Source organism: Muntiacus reevesi, chromosome 1 (assembly GCF_963930625.1).
Source record: "Muntiacus reevesi chromosome 1, mMunRee1.1, whole genome shotgun sequence".
NCBI lineage: Eukaryota > Metazoa > Chordata > Mammalia > Artiodactyla > Cervidae > Muntiacus > Muntiacus reevesi.
In genome coordinates this window covers 264,635,745-264,654,193 of record NC_089249.1, presented here as the reverse complement: position 1 = coordinate 264,654,193, position 18,449 = coordinate 264,635,745, and the positions used below count along the sequence as shown (strand labels likewise).

General features: G+C 36.8%; 1 protein-coding gene across 12 annotated transcripts in view; it reads left to right on the top strand.

Annotated features, from left to right (window-relative positions):
- MEF2C (myocyte enhancer factor 2C) overlaps window positions 1-18,449 on the top strand; it is a 174,519-nt gene that overhangs the window by 75,044 nt on the left and 81,026 nt on the right. For 8 of the 12 annotated variants that reach the window (XM_065930522.1, XM_065925755.1, XM_065922222.1 and 5 more), the window contains one exon: window positions 1,160-1,355. In XM_065930522.1, the coding sequence (XP_065786594.1) occupies window positions 1,302-1,355 (54 nt within the window). In that variant the 5' untranslated portion in view covers window positions 1,160-1,301. The remainder of the gene's footprint in view (window positions 1-1,159; window positions 1,356-18,449) is intronic. The other 4 variants (XM_065927052.1, XM_065923110.1, XM_065923990.1 and 1 more) reach the window with 1 other exon arrangement.

Here is an 18,449-nt window from a genome sequence, read left to right as displayed (position 1 = left end):
TGTGGGAATTTATCAGGTCGGTTGTCAGACACCAACTAAAATAAACAGGGAACCTCTGAGCAACATGTTAAGTATTTGCACTCTTTGAGGGAAGAAGGGATAAAATGATTGAAGCTGTTGCTTGCAAATTAAGAAGCCATTTGTGGAATGCCTTTTTGTTAACTTCCACATTTCACAGCAATTCACTTTCACTCAAATATTTTCAGATATAATTTAAAACAAAGAAGAATACTTTTAATACCCTGGATTCTCTGGATTTATCTTACATTATCAATGATCACTTCTCTCATTTTATTTCATGGCCTAAGATATCCAGTATATGATAAGATTCTATAATTTTGTATCTTACTACCCAAAGAGATATGATATGTCTTCTTAAAATATTTAAATTTCAAGGATTGACAGCTTATAGTCATAAATGGAATAATACTCTTAATTTTTGCACCATTTCTTTCTTTTCTGTGAATGATTATCTTTTTTGATTCTTGTATTCAAGATATAGCTAAGGGCTTTCAAAAGGAAAAGGAGATCTCACAGCTGATAGCTGCTTGTTATGTAAGATTAAATATCCCACATTATTTTTACAGTGTTCCCATAACAGTGACTTTTTAAAAGTAAGATTAAAGGATTTAGATTTAAATTAGTTGACATTTACATATATCAAATAGCACTTTCATAATAGTCCATCCTATTTGCATAACGAGGGACGTTATCACCTCTGCTGTCAAAACATGAGATTGTTTTCCCTTCAGAAATGAATTAGCTGCCCTACTTAGCATACACAGGTACATAAAGGTTCATTAACTCTCTGATTTAGGTAATTTTTCATAACAAGGGTAAAAATAGTCACCTAATTTCATTAAAAAATACTAAGAAATTCTTTGCAAAAGATATATTTCAAGTGTTGGGCTTTAAAGCATAGTTTTCATCATTTAAATGACTTGTTAAATTACTTACAAGAGTGTTTTAATTATAAAAACAAACCATTTCTACTTGATATGCTCCTCCATGCGATATATCTTGTACTTTTAATAAATATTTATTTTCTGTTCATTTGATTTGTTTAGTTCCACAGAATTAAAAAAAAAAATAGAAAGTGATAGTTCTTATGAAAGTGGCTTGCTGTTAAAATAGTGCTTAATTTTTATTTTTTGTTCAGCAGGAACGAATGCAGGAATTTGGGAACTGAGCAGTGCAAGTGCTGAAGAAGGAGATTTGTTTGGAGGAAGCAGGAAAGAGAAAGAAAAGGAAGGAAAAAATACATAATTTCAGGGACGAGAGAGAGAAGAAAAACGGGGACTATGGGGAGAAAAAAGATTCAGATTACGAGGATTATGGATGAACGTAACAGACAGGTGAGTGGGGTAAACTTTTTTGGTATTATTATTTACATGGACTGTTTATTACATTCCTCCCCCCCCCCAGATATGTTAAGGGTATTGAAAGCATTTTGAGCTTATCCATTAAGAAAAGATTTAGTGAGTTAAATGTGATCTAAGTGCTAATATTCTCTTATATGTACAGGGTTAATTTCATCCTGTGGGTAAAACATATACTTTACACATTCATGATTATTCACCTTTTACTTCAACATTAATTTTAAATGGGAGCTGCATTAGTGTAACATAAATAGCTTAATAATTGAGTTAATAAGCATAATATTGCTCTACTGCATGCATCATCAAATAAAGATATTCTTTGATTTGTGGAAATGAGGCCTTTTGTGGTCCTCCACCTAAAGGTTTGTAATATGGGCTAAATATCCTGTATAAAAATAGTTTTCATTCTGTTCACAGTGAAAGAGACTTTGAAATACATTCAAAATATTTAACATTGTGCTAACAACAACAAAGAAGATATCCCCACAAAACATTAGCGCCTTCAAACATGCAGGCAAGAACCATCAGTTCATACCATTTCCTTTAAACCCTTGAGTTTTATAAACCTAGAGGCACCTGATGTTACAATTTGCTTTTAGAACTCCTGTGATACCTTATGATACAGTTAATCTATTCTAAAGACTTTATGCATCCAAGTGCTCTATTCAGCAAAGACTTGTATATTATGAATATTTGTGATTTGACTCTATTTTTCTTCACACTTGGGGAGAGCAGATTTAGTTAGGTGAAGTAAGGTGAGCTCTGTGGCCAAGCTGGAGCTGCATTTAAAAAGCTTTTACTAAAGTGACCCTTGTTTTCCATTGGTTTCCCATGGATCTCCTAATCGCTTCCCCATGATTTATCATCCCTTGAAGCTCAAACCATCTTTCCTTTGTTAAAAAGAGCATAAAAGTTCCAGTGTCTAACTGCGTCTTTGGGTTTCATTTCTTTTCTGTGAGACCTTGTGAATTAGTATCAGTGTATATGTCAGTTGCTCAGTCATGTCCGACTCTTTGCAACCCCGTTGACTATAGCCCGCCAGGCTCCTCTGTCCATGGAATTCAGGCAAGAACACTGGAGTGGGTAGCCATTCCCTTCTCCAGGGGATCTTCCTGACCCAGGGATAGAACCTGGGTCTCCTGCATTTCAGGCAGATTCTTTACTGTTTGTGCCACCAGGGAAGCCCCCTGTGAATACAGAAATATTAATAAATTTGTTGTTTTTCTTCAAAAAAAGAATAGTTGGGTGGTTTGTTAATGTTAAATTAGCATTAGGATGGATCCAACCATTAACCGATACCAGTTCTAAGAGACAGTACTACCAGATTACGACCGTTGCAATGGATAATGGAACCTACAGAGCAGACGTTCCTTGACCCTGGTGGAGGAGAGTGTCTTGCTTGTTGCCCATTGAAGGCTAAGAGCACAGCCTTGGGGAAGCCCTGCCAGGCTCATTTCCCCCACATAAAAATGTTCTTTCTTCCCTACTGTGCCTTTCTGTCTTATTGGACCTACAAGTGAGACTAGAACTTATTTGTGCTTTAAAACTTTTTATTGCTATGTGTGTAAATTATAATGAATGCAAGTTGTTATTTATGCCATCAAAGCCAGTATGCCATTAAGTGATAAAGAAACTTGAGATTTTCAGGTTTATACTCCTTTAAATTACTGTGTTTAAGGTACATATGACTTGAACTATTTTTGGCGAAAATTGAGCTAAAAGATGAATAATGCTAAGATTTATGATAGATTCCTTCAGTGTTTTCCTAAACATTGTTTATTGCTATGGGTCAAGCCAAAAAGCAATAATTCTGTCAATATAAAAAAAAACCCACAGTATTTTTAATTGATTTATAGCTTGAAATTGAAATTAAGACTGAAATATTGAACATCATATACCACTAACTATTTAGACCTTACTGTTTGGGCTAGCACCTATTTGGGGTGCAGTCAAAAATATATATGAATTAGCATCTACACTTTATTAATAATACCAGGTAATATGGGGGTTCATGAAATTTATTGTATCTTCTTTTTGCTTACAAAGACAAAAGAAAGTTTTTGCAGGTTGAAGTCATGAGCTTTCATTATGCTTTATAAAGAAATATGAAGCTCATATAAGCACGCAAGAACGTTAACACTAACTTTTGAGCTACAAGTGAATGTTTCTTCATAATTTAAATATAGCTGCATCTACAATTTCTGTCACTCTCACCCATGTTAGAATTCATAATAACTTTTAAGAGAATAAAATTTACTTAAATTCAGTTTAGTTAGTCTTATCTTTTTTAATCCTGAAGACAAATTCCTTGGTTTTATTCTATAGAATGTAGGATCTGGGTAGTCTTTACTTAGGACTCCCCTGATGGGTCAGGAGGTCAGGAATCTGTCTGCAATGCAAGGAGACATGGGCTTGATCCCTGGGTTGGGAAGATCCCCTGGAGAAGGAAGTGGCAACCCACTCCAGTCTTCTTGCCTGGAAAATTCCATGGTCAAGAAGCCTGGTAGACTGCAGCCCATGGGATGGCAAAGAGTCAGACATGACTAAGCCCAGTAGCACATACATCCACAGTCTTTTCTTCAGTTCTTGGGTTCAGTTGGCCCTGTGATTCAGTACTCTTAAATAGAATTAGTAAAATTGATAACTTCCATGTTTTAATATATATTCCAGTGATTATTGTAAGTGGCTATTGACAATCTTAAACAGCCATCTTACTTAAAAATAGTCATCTGCGTGCCTCTCATCTACTGCAAGAGTGATCATAAGAGCCATTTGGGAGAGAGCCTAGAAGATGTAGGTCACTTCTAATAATCAGCACCAGCAAATCTGCAACAGCGTGTCATCCAAAGTGAGGAGACACCCCTAACCTAGGCTCCCTTTAAAGTGTGTGTTCAGATGTTGAAAAGAAAAGCATTCACCGCTTTGCCCTTCTGGAAGCTTCCCCCCACTGTAGACTCCTTAATAGAACCTCATACAATAGCTCACTGTCATCTTTTCTCAAAAGCAGTAAAAGCCTGCCCTGCCATCGCAGGTGTTTATTTGGCTATACAGAACAGGGTGTGTTTTTACAGAATAAGAAATACTGACTTAAAGTGTGAAATGAAATATTACAGAGCTGATGTGATAAGTTGTATATCATTAAGAAATAAAACTGTGGGAAAACAGAGCGGCCGACTGTTTAAATTGAATTTTGCCCTTACTTTATTTTTCATTATGGCAGTAGGCAACAGCCAAAAATCAAGAACTCTGATTATATACATAAAATAGTTTAGGGGAGGGAAAAAGTAACAGCTTGTTTTTTAAAAAATTTTCCAGAGTCTCCAAGTTTATGAAAAGCACTTATTTCTCAATCTCTAACCTAAACAAGGTGATTTCTTAAGCTACTATATAAAAATAAAATCATGAATTGTCAATTTGTCTCCCAGAAGTTTTCAAATAATTTGAAAGTAGCTATGTGTACCAAGAACTACATATTTATTATTCCATTTAATCCTCATTAATTCCATTTATAGCTGAATAATTCATTTATTTATTAAGTCAGCAAATATCATTTGCTTGCAACCTGCCTAACACGAAGTGCTCAGCAATAAGCCAATTGAGTTTTACTCAGCTTCTTGTCTGCTGTAGAAGTCAGCAGCCTGGTTCTGTAAAGGGCCGGATAGCAAATATTTTTGACCTTGTGAACCTTACGATCTCTGTCTCAGATGCTCAGTTCTACCCTTGGAGTAAAAGCGACAAAGAACAACACATACACGAATTTTAACGTGTCTGTGTTTGAATAAAACTTTACTGGCAAAAACGGGAGGCAGGCAGGATTGGCCTGTGGGCCTCGTCGGATGAACCAAACGTGAGATATGCAAATATATAACAAAAATTTGGTTCACATGTGTTATGAATGAAACTACCCACATGCTATGAAAGAATAACAGGAGGTGCTTTATTTAGATTGGGGGTGGGAGAAAGGCTTCCCTGAGGAAACGCTGAAAGATGGGAGCAAAGAGATGTTTCAGAGTTCGGCAGGAGACGGCATTCCAGAGGGAACAGTGTTTGCAGAGCTCCTTGAGAAAGGGAAGAGCTGGCTGAGGAGTGGAAGAAGGAATGCCCCAAGAAACTTACTTGAGCCTCCTGTGTGTAACTTCAGAGAGACGAGAGAAAAGGTTTAGATGCTAGGCAGGGCCCAGATCTTGCAGAGGTTTGAAGTCAGAGAGTTAACACTGAGAGGTGGCCAAGATTTGAGCCCAAATCTTTCAGATTCAAAAACAAAGTAAGCTATTTTTCAGTTACGTCATGCTGCATTCTGTGTAAGAATGGCTTAGAGCGTAGTTTTATGTCATTACTTTCCCCCATTACAGACATCATCCCACGTCCAGCATATCATGGTGAAGAGCATCTTTTTAAAGACACACAAACCTTGTTCTGGCCTGAGTTCTGCCTGCTACTAGCTGTGTGACCCTCCAGCAAGTGACTTGACCCCTCTGATCCTCGCTTCCCTCATCAGTAGAGGGGAAGATTGAAAAATAGTACCTGCTTCATTGGGTCATTGAGATGATTAAATGGAGGATAAATGTAAAGCACCTAGCATGCAATGAGTGCCCGAGAAATTTACCTATTAGTTATTCCTGTTAAGACTCGAGGTCTTTGAGCCATTTGTTATTATAGTTGATGTGATTTATGTTCAAACAACTCCTGTGCTGTGTCGCACCCTAAAGAAGGGTACCTGAACCTTCATTTCAAGCGGGTGTTACCTGCTCGAAAGGGTATCAGGGAGATGCAAGGAAAAGTGGAGCAGACACATGCACGACTCTGACCCCCATGGACTGTAGCCCGCCAAGCTCCTCTGTCCATGGGATTTTCCGGGCATGGCCACTAGCCTGGGTTGGTCCTTTGCAACCCAGGGATCAAACCCGAGGCTCTTGCTTCTCCCGCACGGACAGGCAGATTCTTTCACCACTGTGCCAGCAGGGGAGCCCGAAACAGTAGAGTTGGGGCACAGAGGAGCCTGTGGAAGCTAACATGGGGCAAGAGAATCATTTCTAAGCGAGAGCCAGGATGGCAGAGGATGGCTAGTGAACAGGAAGAAAAATCACACAGAACATTTGCAGGGCAGGGCTCATGCCAAGGATGGGGAGAAGTAATTTCCCAATTTCTTATGCTTGTGGGACTTACTTTCAAATATATGTTCCTGACCAAATTATTCTGAACTGTTTGTCACCATTTTTATCATTTCTAGCTTGCAGCTTATTGTCACACTACAATTTCAAGTCTCTCCACCTGCATTTTTTGTTCTTACCTATGAGTTACCTTCATCAATTAGGCAATAATCTTAGCCTCCTTCATATGGTACCAGTTGTTATGTGCTTCTGAAACAGCCAGATTTTTAAATGAGTTTTGTCCTCATATGACTCTTCCTGCAAACAGAATATACTTAGAAATCTGTTATATCTGTTACATCAAGAAAAAAGATATATGAAAATCAGGCATGCTTAACCTAAACCTGTTTACTTAATGTGTTTGTATTTTAAAATTTCAGCTTTTCCACTTTGAGAGGATAGGAGAGACACACCCAAATTTATTTGTGTGACTTGTTCTAAAAAAGATATTTACATATTTGAGTAACTACCAGAGAGAAATATTTGCCAAAGAACCCAGTTACGACCTAATATAGTAAGTTAAAGCATAAAGATTATTAAATGGCTTAAATTCTTTTCTTCCATCAGACCTGGCACACTAACAGTTTTTGCCAGCAAACAAAATTTCATGTAATTATCAGTGCAGTATCTGGAGCACAAATTAAAGACAATTAGCAACATTCTCCTGCTAATAGAATAGGAGAATCCCCTTATGACTAAAGGGGATTAGTCATAGCTGTTACATTTTGTAACTTTTTCCCTTTTCTTAGGTCCCTATCTCCAGTTTCCTTACATGACTTATGGTGATTTTAAGTGGGCTCAGGAAAAAAAAAAAAAAACTAGAGAAATATGTTCAGTGTAGGTGCAGTCTCTGATAGTTTCTACGTACTGAGATTTTTAAACCTGATATTTTCTAACTAAACTGAAAAAAAAAAAAAAGAGGTACATTGATTTTCTCAAATGACTCTTTTTTAAAAAACAAAGTTTTACTCCTTAATTTTCCTAGTTTTTCTCTATTTTAGGTTCTTCGAATTTTAACTAAAATTTTCAATGGAATTTTTACTTTAATGTTCCTTCAAGGTAAAATCCAGAATATCAGGGAATAAAACGGCTAATTATGGTGCTAAACTTGAGAGTTGCAGCCTACTAACCTAGTATAAAATTTATTGAAGTTGAGACAGATTCAATCTTTAAATGTGAGGAATTGGATAACATAGAACTATAAATAAATTGCTTCAAGAAAATATTTTTTTGATAAATTCTAAGCCAAGAGTTAGAAGACAGTCATCCAAGCACACTTTTCTTCTGTCATCTTCACAAACAGAACTTCCAGACCTATCAGTTGCTTATATGCATGTCAAGCAAATACAAATTATTTGAGAGGAAACTATGCTTTAAATACAATAGAAGCATTATCCATGTTAGACAATGAATATCTGGAACGTTTTTTTCAAATTAAGTGATTAAAAAGTTCAATCAGTGCCAAAGTGTTGGGTTTTTTAAAATTTCCAAATCCAGAATAAACCTGGAAATAACTCATGATGGTGATGATGATACCACTTTTCCCTCAATACCATTTAACAGCTCACTGCTAAATTCATATTAAATTTTTTCACTAAACTAATTTTATAAAATGAATCAATAAATAAAAGTGGGATATATCATGGCAATGCATTAGGACACAGCAGTGCACCTCAGAATTCTATTGCAAGGTATTTTGATGCAGCCTGTGCATGCCTGCTCAGAGGTTGCCTATGCATATAAATGAAATCACTCTTTTGTTATTCATAAAATCACCAAGAGGAAAAGTTTTTATTACAGAGTTGAAATTAACTGGTGAGAGACTGAAAAAGAAAGCCAGAAGGGCAAAGTGACAAACTACTTCTGCAAGATTCCAAATCAAAGAAAGTCTAACCAAAGAGCTCAGATGTATGTTTAGCAGCTGTGACATCAAGCCATTCCTTTCTGTTCTGTTCCTGTCAGTTTGAAAACAATTCACCAATGATCGCCCAGCTCTGTAGACGAATCACAGAGATAGTACACAGCACATTTTCTGTACATTCCATGTAGTGTGGGGCATTTTACACTTCTATAGCTAGATCTGTTTCTTTATTGCCAAAAAGGTATTATCTGAACTGCCATGTAACCATTAGTTTTTGCTTTAGTGAGAAGTCCAAGAGAGCCCAAAATGTTCATATGGAAAAGGGTAACTGTCTACTCTTGAATTCTGTCTCTGGATTTAAGAACGAAGCTCTGAACTTGAAGGCTTCGACACTTTCGTTGTTTCAGTTCTAATTTGTGTATCTCATACAATTTCCATTTAAAGCTGTAATTTAGAAAAATTTCAATGCTTGTATTTCTCGTGTCTCCCACCCTTTGGGTAGCAAGTTGGCACCGAATGGCCCCTTCCACCTCTGAGTGCATGCACACATCGTTCTGCGTGCTGCAAATGCCCTGTGCTCGGCAAATGCACAAACTTTCTATGACATTGTATTACTGAGAAACCAGCACTAAAAATATTAACATTATAAATAGACCGTATATACATCATAAACCAAGAAGTTTCTTCCAAGCTGTAGATTAAAGAACATGTTGCTAATTGTTTCAAAAGCCTTGTACTTTGCAGTCTAGACTTCCTTTAAGATTGTAATTTATTCATTTAAAATGAGCTCCTTCGAAAATTATTATAGTAAAAGTAGTTTTAAAGCTTACACCCCAGATAGTCTTATTGAAGACAGGTGGAACCCCCGCCCCCACCGAGAATAATAACTTTGTTCGGAGGGGGGGCGAAAAAAATAACAACATAGTTAAAGTAAATGAAATTCCATAATATGGAATATGTATTTGTGTTTCTTTTGAAATATGTTGGACCGCTAATAGGAATAAGAGAACCGCTCTAAATGTTTGGATATTTGACTTTTAATTTTAAGTTGGAACAGCTTAGCTTAAGAAATCACTAACATTTAAATAACATTTCAACAAATGTAACTGTTTGGAAACTGCAAGGAAGACAGCCTCCTGCCTTCTGTCTTGCAAGGATTGATTTGGAAGGCCCTGAGGGAGAAAATATTGGAGTTGGGAGGTAAAACTGAAGCCATTGTGGAAAGGAAGAAGTTACACTCTTCCTGTTATGACAGGAAACATAGACAAATGTGCTTCCTGAGCATTTGCTCAGCAGGGAATGAAGTAGTGTTTGACCTTTACCTTAGGTACATTCTGGCTTTGTTAAACTAGTAAACATGTTTTTGACCCCAAAATATTAATCTGGTTTATTTGATTCTTTTCAGATTCAAATGATATATTTCATGTATACAAGATAAAGAGAAATAAGTATTTGTCTCATGACTGCATCTGCAGATTGAATTTAGAATGTAAATCAGCCTCTTAAGAAACCAAGCAGACCTCAACAGCATGTATTAAAAAACGTAAAACATACTGCGTTATATCTAGTCTCCTCTTTTTAAAATCCAAAACATTCTTAAGCTTGAAAGTGGACCACAATGAAATCTTTTAAATCCTAAATGTAATCATTATAACTTATCATCTTCCTTGTCCTCGTGTTTATAAATATATCAGAAATCAGCCATGACAAGTTTTAAAACTCAGACTCTGAATTTGCTAATAGATACTCAAGTTTAACCCATGCTTTTATTACATTTCCTCAAAATAGCATGCAAGGCACAAGATTTAAAGGCCCGTTCTGAGAGCTGGGGTGTTGACTTAGGGTGAGGGGGTTGGTAGAGTTCTAAATTCCATATGCTGAGCCCCCCTATTTTAATCCTTTTATGACGTTCAGAATTTTAGGAAGGATTGCCTGCAACCCTTTGGAAATCCTACTGCATTGCAGCGAAACGGGGCTCAATTTGCTGGAGGCTAACGAGGACAATAGTCCTCTTTGCAGCAGAACACACTGCTGTCTCATCCTCGCAAGTTATGCTGGAGGGTTACAAGCACATGGTAGCAGTCTGCTTGAAAGAGTCCCTCTCTGCTCTTTAAAGAGCCTTTCATTTATGGTGGCAGGCCCCGTCATTGTATAAAGGAGCGCTTGTCTAGAACACAAGTCTGCAGTGGCCCTACTTCCTCCCACCGAAAGTAATCATCAGGCCTAAAGCTCGCAAGCCTTTCTAATGACAGACTGAATTAAACAAAATAAAATTGAAGAGGAAGACTTTAGAACAGTCGCACCATTACTTACTGTCAGGAACAAGCCAGGGGAAGAAAAAGAGCATTTAAGAGGGCATTTCCCTTTTTTTTTTTTCAATTAAAGATTGTCGTGGCAGACTCTTGACTCCATCGCTAACCCTTTAAACACAGAGGAAGACCTAGATGCTCTCTGGATTAGAGAGCGCATTGTATCCGCCAACTGCCCATCTCATTCCTCATTAGTCACTCCATTTCCTTAACTGGAAGCGGAGAGAGATTCTCTAGGCTGTGGGTGAGGAGGGGTGGATCTAAAATATTTTCGTAAGGTGACAGTTGTATTCATCGTGACTCTCTTTGAAAAAAAAACAAAACCTCAAAGGTCTGAAAATAGAAGTAGCTAGGTTTATTAGTCCCAAACTATGAAACTACTGTTACTTTATGAGTTGAAATGAGTAAAACGTTCTCCACTCATTGAGCAGTTCAATTAAGATCAGGACGAAAAATTCTGATTGGTGGGAAGAAACACTGGATATCCATATATAAAGTCACCCTTGCTCCCCTTGCTAATACAGCTGAAGTCATTTAGAGTTAGGTCTCTGTTATTCTCATAAACGTGAATAGCTGCTGTTTCCGAAGGCCTTTTTCCTTTCATTTATCCTTGCCTATAAGGTGCAAGGACTCCCACCGTTAAAATGTGGCAGGCAAGTTCTCCTGAGGTGACTTTATGAATGGAGCCAGGATTGGGAGGGTGAACAGAGGCCTGCGTGTGGCGTGGAGACTCATTATTAAATGCCCTTTCTGTTACCCAGTCATCTGTCTAATTTCCCTGCCCTGTAGGAAATGACACAGGACTTGTCCTCTGTTTTAGAACTTGTTATTTACATTGACTGTGAGTAAATCAGAGACCCACCTCTTTTATTCCGGCTGTAAACAGGCTTGTATTTGCTACCAACCAAAATGCTTCTCATTTTGTGAAATTTAAATAAACATCCATAAATATAGAACGAGTGTGTGCCCGCTAGCGCATGCACGTGGTTCTCACTGGCTTTAGCGATCCAGTCTGGAGGTCTGAGCACAGAGGTGACTGTGGAATCCACACAAAAGGAGCTTTGGTTTATTGTCAGAACCTAGAAACCAGCTTCTCGGTGTCCGTATTTTAGTCTGTTTGTTTTTTTTACTTTAGCCTAGAAAGCTATCCTTATACTAATTAATAAGTTGTGCCACTCCTTTGCTTCTTCTCCTCCTCAGAATTGCTGCCAGTTCTTGGAGTACTTATACAATGCTTGATGAGTGGCTGTCAAGGTCCATGTTGTGCTGACTTTCAGCCCCTAAAATGCACAGTTATCTAAAAGAGGGGAGGAACGCCGACTAATGGGAAGAAAGATGGATGTTGTGTGAAGAGGGCTCTATTTCTGGCTCATCAAGGACTAGTTTTGTGACCCTGGAATAAGGCAATTCATGCCTTTGTTTGCAGTATCATCTGAGAAATGGGGATGATAAACTGTGCCAAATAATAACTTCAAAGAGATGCTGTCAGATGTAGCAAGATAGCTTATAAAGTCTTTGAACTTCTTAGAAAAAAGTCACCAAAGTCAACACTCTTATCTAAAAACAATTATAAAAGATATATGCTCCAATTTCACCAATAAGCCCCCACACAAGATCTGACCCAGTCCAGTTTTTCTCCTATTCATTTTTACCAAATGTATGTTTAAAAACATACTTAGAGTAAACTGTAAGTTAATGTGACAAAAAGAAAGAAAAATAACTATGTGAAATTTTCTCCCTTAGTGGCAAATTTCCTGTTAACATAGTTTGAGCTTGCATAGAGATTCATTTTGAATTACAAAAAAAAATGAATAATTATTCCATCCATCTATCCATTTATTCATTCAACAAATATTGAGCCAAGCATTGTCCTGGGACTTCAGTTTACAAGAGCAAACGGGAGATGTTCCAGCCTTCAAGTGAACCTTGAGGTTTAGTTGAGAGAGAAACTCTTAAACATGATAACGGTGAAACAAGCTAGCAGATCTTAGGAGAGCAGTCTTTTACAGTATATAATAAGAAGTGACTGAGCCTCACATTTCAGGAAAAAACACTACCTACCTGTACCATGTTTCACAGTCAACAAGTCACTGACACTTGTGTGTTCCTTAGTTTAACTCTCATCATTACTCTGTAGGATGCCTATTATTACCTTCATTTTACAGATGAGGATACCAGGGGACTGATAAGTTAAACAATTTACCCAAGGCCAAGGGCACACAGATCGTACATGGCAGAGCTTAGACTTGATTTTCAGTTCCCATGTTTTTGCTTCCACACCACAGAGCCTCAGTAACAATGTATAGATACTGCTTCTTTCAAAATATTTTAACAATGTGAATTTGTCATTTTATCAATCTGGACAGTTGTTTTTCTGTGCTATACATAATACTGTCCACTCCAGTTCTTTAGAGTCTTTTTTATATCTCTTCTAACTGCAAAAAGAAAGTGATCTAGTTTTATTTCTTGGAATATGAAAATTAGAAGTGGTTATGGTAATATATTGACGGGATTGAGTAACCAAAATATAAAGCATTCTACAAAATGAAATTGCAGAAATAGATTCTTGTTGGAAATCGTATTTCATTCACTCTAAACTTCCCCTTCACCCGAAGGTCTGTGCTACCTAGGCATAGAATCTGAACATCTAAAATTTGGAATAAATATTTTAAAGATCTCTAGTCCAGCTTCTTGTTTAATTCAGGAACGCCTTCTACACCTTCCTTGATACGCAGCCCTACTTGAACATATTGAGGAAAGAATTGCTTCTTAACTTCATGAGGCTAGGTCCGCTGTTGGACAGTTCTCATCACTAGATTTCCCTTTTGTTTTGAACCTCTATGATTTTCAGCACTGCTTGCTAACCCCACTCTATAGAATAAAACAGAGTAACTCATCTGCCTCTTCACATGGCCACGAAGTCTGCAGATCTTGGACAGTGCTTGGCATTTCTGGCTTAACATTCCAAATTCCCTCAATGATTTCTCCTGCAAAATTATTCTCAGACCATACATCAACTTGTTTGCCATCCTATAGATGCTCTAATTTTGTCGGTATCGTCAATGTCTTCTTAAAATTCTCAGAGCTGAATATAGTACCAAAGATTAGTTGGTGCCGACTAACAAAGAGATCATTAGGATAATTAATTCCCACTGTGAAACACTATAACTTTAGAACCTTTTCCTATAATCAGCTATCACGTTAGTTTTCCTCCAACCTGAGATTACATAATTCTTTTTTAAATACAAATGAAGTCTTTAACATTATCTCTGTTATCTTATTTGTGACCCAGCTTTCCAATATGTAGAGGAAGCTATATATGGATAGAGACTCTTCCATGTATTGGATTATTACCCAGACTTGTCTTGTATGCAGATTTGATAAACAAGGCAGCTACATCTTCCTCTACACCAATGATAAAAATGGTGCCTCGGACAGGAAAGTTACTCAACTCCATGGGCCATTGCAAGAGACTGTCTTTAAACTTAACACTGGTTAGTTAATTCATATTTAAATCATCTAAATTGCTACCAGCTAACCTCAAATCTATAATATTGTGATGAGGATTTCATCAAATGCTTTGCCAAATATATGTTCTTTAAAAATCTGAACTCATTAGAAAGTTCAATAAATTTTTGCTCAGTTGAATGCAGTCATTTGAACTCTTAGATCCTCCCCCTTTACTTCTGTTTCCTGTGATTGTAAAATTTAGTTTTTACCTTCACACTTGTCTGTCTTTCATGGTGAGTCATCAGGGCAAGGAATAAAGTCCACTTTTTTTCTGAGCTTTTTAAATTATTTTTTCTTACTTCAGGAAAAAATAATATATTAAAAACACAAGTTTTAAAAAGTATCTACTTTTAGTGGAAAATTTTATTAAGACATTCAGAGTTTAAAACACCATTTGAAACTCCATTCATTGATTATCTATTGGTCAGTCTTTGTGAGGCCAGACATGGTGTCTTCAGGGAGAAGCAAACTCAGACACCCAGTCAACTCTGTAATATTAGAATAAGTCTCATAATAAAGGTTTGTCAAAAGTTCTATAATTAATGAATGTGCCTTTTCTCAATTTAAAATTCTAATTCCAAGCCCTGATTCATACCTAATAAGTTCTAGAGTAATTGGCAGCATGAGATGTGTGATCCCTGCCCTTATGCTAGAATTTAAAACCCGAGGCTAATAAACAACTTAATACTGAAATGTCTTAATAAAACATCATCATTATTACATTTGGGGCCGTTTCAAGAGGTAAAGAGAAAGAAACATAAAATGCTCAATGTTTACAGAGTCGTCTTGCTTTCCATACGTATGTTACATGTGAAGTCTCTTTGATTTTGAAAACTGAATGTAAATTGTAGTGCCCACTTAAACAGTATTGGTTTTTTCTCTTCTCGGTGCACCTTGATTGATGTAACACTGGAGAAGAGAATCTCTTTGCCTAACTACTGTAAAAACAGTTTTCCATGTCACCTAAGGTTCGAATATGTTACTGAAGTAGAAATGGACTTGTCCCCATTACAGACTATTCTCAAGTTATGAAAAATGTAATCATTACAATACATTATTATATTTTAGTGTAAAAGCTCTGAATTGCAATCTTTGTCATTGAGTGGCATATTTTAAATGAAGAGTAATATCCCAGTTCTCTTAAGAAAGCTTAATGCTCAAAAACAATTTTATCTAACTGTGAACAATGAGAAAAAGCATTATAAAATACATTTTGAGTATGCTATGAAGAATATGAACATAATACAGAATTAAATTTAGCACAATTAAGAGTAGACTTTGAAGATATTTTCTTAAATGCTTTAGTACAGTTATCATCATTTCAATCTGCAGTTTTAATGAAAAGAAGCTATATGCACTGACTTTTTTGACAGGTATTATTAAATAAGTATGCGTTATCCAGCAGCCTATTTGGTTGCACAAATGTTGAGGAGTACCTAAAAGTAAACACAAATAGTGGCTTTAATGATATTTTTGTGCCGAAATGTACTTTGATGGTGAGTGTTGTAACGTGCTAAATTCTGAGGTTTGAGTACAACAGAAACCATACTGTATTGAGACATTCCACCTACAGTTTGTGGTCATGAAAGTCTGATTAAAAGTGGTTTTAGATATATGAAAGTATTTTGGGTCAGTGCCTTCTGCACTGAATGCCTCTGTAACCTATTTCACTAAACAAATACCAATGTGCAAGTATGTCTGCATAACTAAACTACATCTAAGAGAATTGTTAAAAGACATTTTGTATAAATCTGTATAATTAATAGTGATGATTTTTATCCATTCCAAAAGAGAGTCTTTATTTAGCTCATCCCTAATACTAATCATGACTCATCTGAATAAAAAAAGTTTCTAAAGTAGTATGATAATCAAATATGAAAACACTAGCTGTATTTTATTTGAAGTACTTTTTAGTAAGGCAATCAATAAACATAAAATAGAAGGTGAGACATTGGCAGATATTACAAAGAAAAATTATCCAAGTTGAAGCTTAGTAGATTTTGACTAGCTGGTGTCAGCTGGTAAATATCTAAATGCTGCATTTTTCCAAAGAATGATCAGTGGAGAGTCCATAGTTCAGTTTTATCTTTCTATCAGGAAGACTGTAGTAAGATCTTCAAATAACCTTGATCAGTAGACTCTGAGCCACTAAGACAGGTATATTTTGTAAGTTCTTTTCCTATAAGTCAACCAAGAAAGGGATAAAAACTGAGATTTATTGAGCTTCTACTTTAAATGTAAAGCTTAACTGAACTGAATATTGTACATATGTTATTTTATATAATCCTTGCAGCAACCTCAAGAGTAGGTGCTATCACCATTTTATAAATGAAAAGTCAAGCTCGGAGAAAAATCAAATTTGAATAAGTTAATTTCTCAGGACTAATAAATAGCAGATCTGCATTAAAATCTAGGATCACCTGAATCCATATCCCATGTTCTTCTCTTTCTGTCATACTGCCTTCCATGCAGATGTGATATAAGAATATAATCATTAGTAAAGTATAGGTTTATCTTTTTAAGGTTCTACTTATGAGCTGCTAAATGAAAATTTGGTGGGGAAAGCTATCACAGTATTTTTTTTTTCAAACTTTTCTAAAGATTTTTTTTTTAATGTGGACTATTTTTAAAGTCTTTACTGAATTTGTTACAGTATTGCTTCTGTCTTATGTTTGGGTTTTTTGGCCCCACAGCATGTGGGATCTTACCTCCCTGACTGGGGATCAAACCCACACCCCCTGCATTGAAAGGCAAAGTCTTAACCCATGGACAGCCAGGGAAGTCCCCACAGTTTTATATAACATCTATCACTTTGATATTTCTAAAAAACAACATAATAGTTTCTGCCATTTCATTTTTAGACAATAGATTTTTACCCTGTGCCCATATGTCCGCTGTTCTAGGCACTGGGGATACAGCAGTGGGCAAAATAAAAATGGTCCATGCTCTTATGGAATGTGCAGCATAGTGGAAGACAGACATTAAGCCAGTGATCACCCAGAAAGTCATACAAGTTTTAAAATGTGAAAACGATAAGAAAAAGCAGAAGATGATAGGTAAAACAAGTATTAACAAAAGTGGGGATGGGGGCAGTGAGGAGACCAGGAAGTCAGCTTTTCTGTCTGCTAGTCCCTACTTCCTGTCAACGCATGTATTTAGGAGTGTGGGATGGGGGCATTCGCAGTCCACTCAGCAGTCTCTGGTTTGGGTGACTGAGTTTACGATGAGATCGGGGACCCAGGAAGGGGGGGAGCAGATTCAAGATTGAAGATGAAATTTGCGCTTTGAGAGTATGACATTCCTAAAACTTGTAAATGACACAGGAATGGAGGACATCCATTGGGTTTCTGGAGACAGATAAGGACTCAAGATTTAGGAATTACAAGCAGGTAGGTAGCAGATAAAGCTGAGCTGACCTCTGCAAGATAAGTTGGATTTGAAGGTGAGGAGGAAAAATTTAAAGCCTCACCTTTGATAATAATAATTCAGTCAGTCAGGATTTCCCCAGGTAGATACTTCAGAAACCTTGTTCTGAAGAATGACAGCAAGTGCTCCTCAAATAAATAAGCAAAGAAATAAACATTCTGTCAACAATAAGTTTGGAAAGCAGGTCGAAGTTTTAAAAAGTTGCTCAGCCCTTAATATACCACTGTGCCTCATTTCCTACCCGCATTGAACCCTTGAACTTCAGTCTTAAGGGGAATTTTATAGAAATGCTATTCTACAAAAGACCTGCTGGGAAACACTGGACCACAGAGTATACAGGCTTATACTTAAGAACGTTCAGGTTTTGGGTGGGCAAAGTGTTTACTCAAGAGAAGACTGAAATTGGAAACAGTGAAATGCACGCTTGTAGTTGGTTGCATTGGCAGGTGGAAGTGTTTGAAGCCAGAGGAGCTCCTGTAGCCAACTCATCAGGAGGAAAAGGCAGTGACAAGAGTGAGCTTTTGAAGATTAGGATGAAATGAGGAGGGAATGGTTTCAGACAGGAAGATTGCCTAGGAGAGGAAGCTGATAAAGACGGGAATGATAAAGACGCCTGGGAAATAGACGAGGAAGCGTGAACCTGAGAAATATTTTGAGGAAAGGAATTATGGGACTTGGTCATAGATTGGAGTAAAAGAAGAGAAAGGCAAAGATAACAGTAGAACTTCTGACTTGGGAGAGGAAGAAAGGGACACAGAAGAATGAAACCAAGACCCTAACAGTGTTATGGCTAAAGCTCTTCCCAACTCCCTGC